Source organism: Chelonia mydas, chromosome 9, assembly GCF_015237465.2.
Source record: "Chelonia mydas isolate rCheMyd1 chromosome 9, rCheMyd1.pri.v2, whole genome shotgun sequence".
Classification (NCBI taxonomy): Eukaryota; Metazoa; Chordata; order Testudines; family Cheloniidae; genus Chelonia; species Chelonia mydas.
In genome coordinates, this window is record NC_057855.1 from 9,083,786 (window position 1) to 9,092,445 (window position 8,660).

Genomic DNA, 8,660 nt, shown 5'->3' on the forward strand with positions numbered 1-8,660 from the left:
GAATCAATTAATGCACACAATTTAAGGAAAAATAGAACATGCTGTATTATCTACTGTATCACAAGTTTTTAAAAAGCGGTCAAAAGCAATTGCCCTCCTCCTCTTCCCCGCCCTCAGATCCTTCCCATAGTCACCCCATTAAGAGTTTAGCTCAATAAAAGTTTCACAACACCCTATGAGGTAGGTATGGAAGGGAAGGCAACTGTGGTCCAGTGACTGGGAATCAGTAGACCTGGGTTCTATTTCTACCTTAGACTCCCAGGGAAGCCACAGCCTGCACCTTAGTTTCCCCAACAGTATAATAGCAAGAATGATATTAATCCATTTTTGTTAAGTGCATTGAGATCTACAGATAAAATGCGCTACAAGTTCAAATACTAAGGATTTTTGTTTATCTTTGTGTAAACATTAAAACAATATCAATCTTCAGTTTCACTAGGGTTTATACAGAATGTTAAATCAGAAAACAAAATGAAGAAACCACCTAGGTTCACCATTGTTGAAGGGGCATGGTTGCATGATTTGAATCACAGCACTGACTGAGGCTTCACCAATAGACAGCATAGTCAGAGTCCAATGACATGATCAGACAGTAGAAAAACCCTGGTGTGAACACAAAGTGGTGTAACAGACAAGTACACAGATATCAGAAAATCGTTCAAAGGTGAGGAGGATTTCCAGACAGAAGTGGATCACCACAAAAACTCCCATCCCTGCTCTCTCCCTTAATATAGCATCAGATGTTTTACTTAAGTGGTTTAGTGTTAAATGTAATATTGTGGGGAGGGAAATCTGTTATCACCAAGAAATACAAGTTTGGAATACAAAAGCAACAGAGAGAAGGCTCAGCTCAATATTAGATTCTTATAGACTAGACCACCACAAAAATTGGAGCAGGTAGTGACTAAAAGTGTCACAGGGTGGCAAGCTTTTGGAACACTTAGTAAATACAGTTAGATTCCAACTTACCCATAGAGTTCTCTGGCTAATGCCAAAATAGTGGAAGTCTTTCCAGTTCCAGGTGGGCCATAAAACAAGAGATTGGGAAGCTGTAGTAGCAGAAAAGGGATGTTTTACAGCACAAGTTATTAATTCAAAATATTTAATGTATAGAAATTTCACTTCACCCTTTACGCTCTATTGGGAGTTCAACAGTAGAGTGAGAGAAAAGGGATTGGATGCCTGTGCAATACAAAGCCTTTCAACATCTAGGTCATTAGGCACTGTAGCTAACAGTGAAAAGAACACAAGCCAACCCATTAGTGATAAGGATATGTGAACAAGTTGGCATTTTATGATACTAACACATGTTCTATCAAAAGTGATACCCCCACTCAGGAGGGTACTTGGATACAGTGTCTTCAGGTCAGGATTGAGGCACACTGCTATGACAGCATGGGGGAGGTTTGCAATGGCTCTACCTGGAATGTACATGTGCTGCTTGTTTATGCACTTATGCATTTTTTTTTTTGCCCTACAACACAAGAGTCCCTTCCAACCCATAACAAACAAAAAAGGGCTGAGCTTCTCAGTCAGACTTGATATTTATAGTCGCAAATACATTTTTTTTAAAAAAAGATAGATGCTTTGTAAAAAAGAAGTCTATTCCACAGAAGTAAAATGTTTAATGGTTAAAAGAAAAATTAGGTAGTCCCATAATTAAAGTACATACCAAGTGTTCTATGTTGTTATAATAGATTTGCATACAGTAAAACCATGTATTTAAATATAGATATTTATATAAAGCTTCAAGTGCTTAAGTGTATATGAAAAACACTGAACTGAATTTATAGGTTGAATTCAGATGTCATGTTAAAACTTTTTAGGAGGGACGCTTTTTTAAAGAGATATTAAATTTTTATATAAAATAAAACTGAGCGTGAAACATGTAAACCCTCGTCTCCTCTAAAAGGGACACTGTCTAGAAGTTATGCCTTTGACGGAATCCAAAGGTTATACATAAACACAATACATACTAACTAGTTAACAGCTTAAGCTTAGGTCAAATTTAAGACTAAACACCCTTTTTATATATTTGATCATCTACCATAATTGTCAACATCCTCCAGAATGTTCTAGGATTGTACTGAGAAGGGGAAACATTGTGAGTGTTAGTTCTCATAAGTGAATGGCTGAAGACAAGAGCACTGTATTGGCAGTCAGACACTCTGCAGACCTTTGTGTTGGAGACATACACAGTAATTTGACCCCAAATCACTAATCCACTCTCTGCTAGTCCTGTGAATAGGCTTTAGTAAGAGTTTTAATGAGATTCCACGTTTTACTAATTCCACTTAAATACACTAAATCCATACTCTAGACTGTTTGTGCTTCAGTTTCACATCAAAATTATCACCAGCATTTACACTGCTGCCTTACAAAGTATATCCTAATCCTTTATATAACGTAATGGCAGTATTTTTGGCAGAACTGTAACCTGATCCAGCCACGCAGGTTTCAGCACTTGCCAGTAGTAAACTATGATACCTGTAGGCATCTTATCTGGATTATGGGACGGTTACAGCTACTGGCAAATTATATATCATAATGCAAATCCTAAGTCAGTTTCAGAAAGTTTGACACACAGCACATTCTCAAAAGCTGGACAAGAGGAGATGAAAACTGAAATGGCAGCTCTACAAAGAGCCTTCTAATATGCAGCCTCCAGAGACCCAGTTAGAGCACTGAGCATGCCAGATTATTATGGTTTACATTATTTATTCTTACCCACGCCAGGCACTGCAATGATGACAAAGAAACTACTCAAGTCCTCAAAGACAGAAACAAAGTTCATACACCACAACTAGTTAGGCTCAGCCCTCTGCATGTCATTATAAACTGAGGTTGCTGAGAGGGTCTGACTTAGCTCTCAAATGCCTTCAGGGACCACTGGTGGTCTATGAAGTGCTGGCTAGTCACATGGCGCCAGTTCGCATTACCTAAAAACCACGTTATATCCGGGAAGTAGTCAACTTTACCACAGATTATGTTATGAGACAGCAGATGGGAGGGGAAGTGGCCTACAAAACCATTTTGTTATTTAGACGTAGTCCACATTAAGTTTAAGGACTCCTGATCTAGTTATTCTTGGTATCCGCCACATAGCGGTACTGACTGGCAGCATGGGATGGAGAGAGTAACAGCCGTTTGTGGCCAGGAAAGTCATTTGAGAGGCATACCTCCAAATTCACTGGGATCCAGTCTGGAACAAACATCAGCAGTCTCAGGCTTTGGTTTAAATAATTCAGAAGAGTCTTTTATTGCAGTGTTATCTCTTTGCTTATTTTAGAGATGTAAACTGCCAAGTTTTGTTAATTCTTAAACTAAAGCTACTTAAATGATTTTGCCCTCTAATGGTTTACTGGTTTTGAGCACTGTGACTACAACAAAATATAAAACCTATAACTATAAATAGGAGTTATACTTCAGCCTTTCAACACTGATGTACTAGGATCATAATCCCAGAAACCTAGCTGGTCAAAGAGCCATAAAATATTTAAATAGCATTGCTCAAAATAGAACTGCCCAACCCACCACCTAAGTAACATTATGCACTGCAGTATCACTATTATAACAAGTAGTGAAAGCATTTCATTTCTCACTGACATTAACAGGTCCTAAATATACTCAATACAATTGTAATGTTATTAAAATATGGTAGAATTGCTACTAGATTTTAAGAGCATTAGCTATACTGACCTGACAGTATGAGTTACTGGCATGTATTAAAGAACATACTTTAATCCATTACACTGGTTTTACACAATTGTAAAACAAATTAAGCAGCACAAAGTTTACAATTTATGTATTTATTTTCAAAAAATAGGATGTCACGTGTGACAGATTAAATTGATAATTTCAGAAATATTTATAAAATTGGCCAAGAATGGAATTCTAGACAGCAAAGAGGATAAAAGCTTTCACCCTCAACATTGCCAATTCAAGTAGCATCTAAGGGAAAAGTCATTACAATTCAAAACCTTTTTGAAAAAAAACACAGAACACTAGGAATTATACTGAATAAAATAAGTTAATATGTCCACATCATAAAAGACGACTTCAAACCAATATATCTGTCAATCAGTTCAGAATCATTAGTGGATCATGAAAATGAAATTATCCTCTCAATTCTAAGTGATCTTTATCTAGAACTTCACTGAGGCAGAAAGAGGTTGTCTGTGTGGGGAGGAGGAGACTATCCCAGACCCAAAGCCCAGACATACAGCCCCCTGCTGACTACATTTTCATATTCCTTATACTTGTTTCCTCAAACACCAGGTAGAAGAAAAATGGCAACTGTTCATATAGATCACAGCATTTTGTAGCTAATCCCAGCAATGCGACAGACATGCAAATTAAAATTACTCTTCACAGCACCTTACAAGTTACTTCTGTTTAACTACTTGTGTTTAAAAAAAAAACACCCTCAAGAACTGCTCTCTGTTCTCACAATTTATTTTAGATCTATACTTCAGTAAGATGTCAATACCTTTAAGCTTCCTTTGCTATTTAAGTGGTTTTAGTAAAACTGTACTTAATGCTTCTAAGGAAGGCTAATAAATTAAAAATTAAAAATCATTAGAAGTCCATTCATAAAAGTTCACTTAAACAAAAAAAAACTGTTTTTCCCCTCTGCACCATATTTTCAAAGTTTAACATTCAAAAGTACAGACTATAGCTAGGTAAGAACATCAAGGTAGCTGTGGTTCTTCCAATCTTGTAGGATTATGATGACAGAAACTGAGGGGAGAGCACCAATCAGTAAAGCTTCCAAGTTACACCATAGAGCTGCTGATTTTAGAATTGCTAGAAAGCTGGAAATGTCAGAAACATAGAATCATAGAAATGTAGGGCTGGAAGGGACCTCAAGAAGCCATCATAATTAGAAAGTTTTTTCTTAATATCTAACCTAAATCTCCCTTGCTGCAGGTTAAGACCATTACTTCTTGTCTTATCTTCACTGGACATGGAGAACATTGATCACAATCCTCTTTGTAATACTGGAAGACTTATCAGGTCCCCCCTCAGTCTTCTCTTCTTAAGACTAAATATGCCCTTTTTTTAAACCTTTCCTCATAGGTCAGCTTTTCTAAACCTTTTATCATTTTTGTTACTCTCCTCTGGACTCTTTCCAGTTCATCCACATCTTTCCAGCTGGTGCCTCACCGGCGCTGAGTACAGCAGGACAATTACCTCCTGTGTCTTACATACAACAATCCTGTTAGTACACCCCAGAATCCTATTAGCCTTTTATGCAGCTGCATCACATTGACATTCATATTCAGTTTGTGGTCCACTATAATTCCCAGATCCATTTCAGCAGTCCTACCACTTAGTCAGATATTCCCCATTTTGTAGTTGTGCATTTGATTTTTCCTTCTTAAGTGAAGTATTTTGCATTTGTCTTTACTGAATTTCACCTTGTTTAATTCAGATCAATTCTTCAATTTGTCAATGTCATTTTGACCTTTAAATCCGTCCTCCAAAGTGCTTGCAACCCCTCCCAGCTTGGTGATATCCTCAAATTTTATAAGCATACTCTACTTCAGTGGTTCTCAAACTTTTTGTATTGGTGACCCCTTTCACACAGCAAGCCTCTGAGTGCAACCTCCCCTGCGCATGGTGGGGCTGGGACTGTCACCCCACTAGATACGCTCTCCCAATTTTACATCAAGCTATTGGTAACTACCCTGAGTATGAAACTCATAAGCCAGCAGCACAAAGCTAGTTCTCTGCTGCTACAGAACCATCAGAATTTTTTCTTGAACATGCTATGATTGATTAAATGTCTGTGTTACACTCACATCAGCTCCCTCTAAGGATTTTTTCAGCACAGCAACAACTTCCTCTTGGAATGCAACTTCATCCACACACTTCGGACGACTAGATGAAAACACAGTGAAGTGTATTTTAGTATCTACTAAAAATTCTCAATATCACTTTCACCCAAAAAAGAATGTTTTCCTTATAGGTTTCAAGGGGTGGGGGGGAGAAAGAGAGATTATGAAAAGCTTTGTAACAGAGTGACTGGGCAACTTTGTGCAATGCCTCTAAACTGTGTAATATTTTGCACAAAAATGCTAAAGTCACCCAGTTTCTCAGGAAGATGCCAGTCTATCTATACTGTAAACAGAAGTACTTTCCGAAGCAGAACTACAATTTAGAGTCTAGAACAGCTTTGCTGCTTGAAAGGCTGGTGCCAAAATCTTATTAGAAAACATTGAATAGTTTGTGTCTTGATAAAATGCAGTTATGATCAGAGTAACACAAGTGCATATGCAAAAAACAAAAAATCCCACCTTACTGCTCCGTGCCTCAAAGGCGCTGAGAAAACCTTTTACCTGATCACCACTGCACAGATATACACCTGCAGGTAGGCAAGGTGGATTCTACCTAGTTAGTAATTTACATTCTGACAGAAATTTGAGAGGCACAGAGCTCAATTTTCAACTTGCAACACTGATGGGGAGTGGGGGTGGGGTGGGGGGAGAGCACCGTTTAAGTTCTACACGGAGGAAGATTTTCCCATGAATGTCACTGGAAGAATGAGACCAGAGTCCCAGTTTTTTCCCAGTCCTTCCCCCCCCCGAAGTGCAGCTACCTCCTGGCTCCATTCCGCCATACTCAACACAGCCGCTCTAGTGCGGCTACACACTCTGCGACGCACACTTCGGGGGCCCCTTCCACCCCACCTCCCTCAGGCAGAAGTCACTCACGGCCCTGCTGCAGTCTAGATACCCTTCGCTCGCCGCAGCAGCTCCGGATCAGACCCCCCCACACACACACTCCCGCCCCCCGCCGAAGGGCGCTTACTATTTCTCCACCCAAGGGATGGGTTTGAGCCTCTTGCCCTCGCCGCTGCCTCCCGCGGCGGCAGCCGCGCCTCGCTCCTTGGACGCCGGCGCTCTGGTGCTGATGGCGGACGGGCCTTTCAGAAACGCCTGCATGGCTGCTGCGCCTTGTCACCCTGCGGGGAGAGCCCCACACACTTCGTGTCACCCCCCCACACACACCCCCAGCCCCCAGCGCAGCGCCCCCGAGCCCCGCCCTGAGGAGATGGGCGGGAGGAAGAGGCTGCGCACAGGCTGAAGGCGGGGGAGAGGGGGGCACCACCACAACCGGGGGGGGACAGGCCCCAGGCCCACCCCTGCCCCTCGGAGTCCCCTCCCAGGAGGGAGGGCGGCCGCGACAAGCTAAGCTCAGCGCCCCCCCGGCATCCCTCGCCCACACCAGTAACCGGCCCAGGGGAGCGGGACCTACCCCCCTCAGCAACAGCCGCCCACCAACTCCCGCCAGCCCGCTCTTTTTTTTAATGCGGGGGTGGGGCCGCTTCCGCTTCCGCTTCCGCCTGGGAGAACGGGCCCGAGACCGCCGGGAGGAGTCACCACCGGCGCCCCGGGTTATTGGTTATGGGCGACGCAGACACGTCACGTGATTGGATGGCCTCAGGCCCTGCCCCGATTGCCCTCAACCAACATGGCGGAGGGCAGCGGCGGCGCCTGCGGTGCGCATGTGCGCAGCCCCAAGCTCACTAAATATGGCGGCTCAGGCCCGGGGGCGGCGGGGAGACGTTGTGGAGATGGCGTGGCGGGTGTTGGGGCTTCGGTCTCCTTCGTGCTTCTCGCGCCCTGTCAGGCGTGTGCCTGCCGCCTGAGCGCGCTGGGGAGGGGCTGCACGGCGTAACATGGGGAAGGGGAAAGAGGTGGGAGACCCACGGGGTTCGCTGCCCGCCTCCACCGGGTGTGACTGGGGGCAAGGCGGCGGCGCTAGCCCCTCTGTGCCCCATGCGTACGGTGGGGGTCACGCTGCTTCCCTGCCTCCCAGCCAGCTGGGAGGGTACAATGGTACACTGAAGAGCGGGAAGCGCCTGGAGAGCCGCTGCTGAAAAGCGATGGAATGGAAATATGCAGCGTGGTTAGAGAGAGACAAGGTGGGCGAGAGCTGTTCGTGAGAGACACCAGCATTAGTAGCTTATGCTCAAATAAATTGGTTAGTCTCTAAGGTGCCACTAGTCCTCCTTTTCTTTTTGTGAATACAGACTCATACGGCTGCTACTCTGAAAGCTGCTAGACACTAAAAATCATGCCCTGAGGAGAGACTCTGGATTTGTGGCATATCACAACAATCTGTAACCCACTTGCTCCTTTTTTGCCACGATGACTGCAGAGGTGTTCATGCCTTGCATGGTCCCTTTGAATACGTGCCAGCTACTTACGCTAAACAATCTGCTGCGCCATTCGTTTAGCTGCGACGCAGGGAGTACCTTTCCCAGGCCAGAAGAAGAGCTCTCTGTGGCTCAGAAGTTTGTCTCTCTCACCAACAGATATTGATCCAATAAAAGATATTCCGTCACCCACCTTGTTTCTCGAATATTTTCATTATGTCATAGCATAATGCGGGTGTGAACCTGTGTGTCATGCTGCAGATGCACTGGGGCATGTGGAGAGAAAATGCCCTTCTAGGGGAAGCTGGGCCCACTACAGCCCCAAGTAGGAGCATGTCCTTTCAGTGGGATGCTGGGTGGCATTGCACAGGAGTGTGCCTTTGCTGTAACATGATGGCATTGCCATGATGGGGCCATGCCCCAGTGGGTCTGCAGCATGACACACAGGTTCACACCCGCATTATGCTGTGACATTGCCATCCAGGCCTCCTTGGCA

The 8,660-nt window shown here is 43.7% G+C and overlaps 1 protein-coding gene across 2 annotated transcripts in view; it reads right to left on the reverse strand.

Annotated features, from left to right (window-relative positions):
- RFC4 (replication factor C subunit 4) overlaps positions 1-7,420 on the reverse strand; it is a 19,750-nt gene extending 12,330 nt beyond the window's left edge. The window contains exons 1-4 of one of the 2 annotated variants that reach the window (XM_043523172.1): positions 7,261-7,420; positions 6,814-6,967; positions 5,805-5,883; positions 970-1,049 (exon numbers count right to left, since the gene is read on the reverse strand). In XM_043523172.1, coding sequence (XP_043379107.1) covers positions 970-1,049; positions 5,805-5,883; positions 6,814-6,947 — 293 coding nt within the window. In that variant the 5' untranslated portion in view covers positions 6,948-6,967; positions 7,261-7,420. The remainder of the gene's footprint in view (positions 1-969; positions 1,050-5,804; positions 5,884-6,813; positions 6,968-7,260) is intronic. The other variant, XM_037909542.2, reaches the window with a different exon arrangement.
- Positions 7,421-8,660: the final 1,240 nt, after the last annotated feature.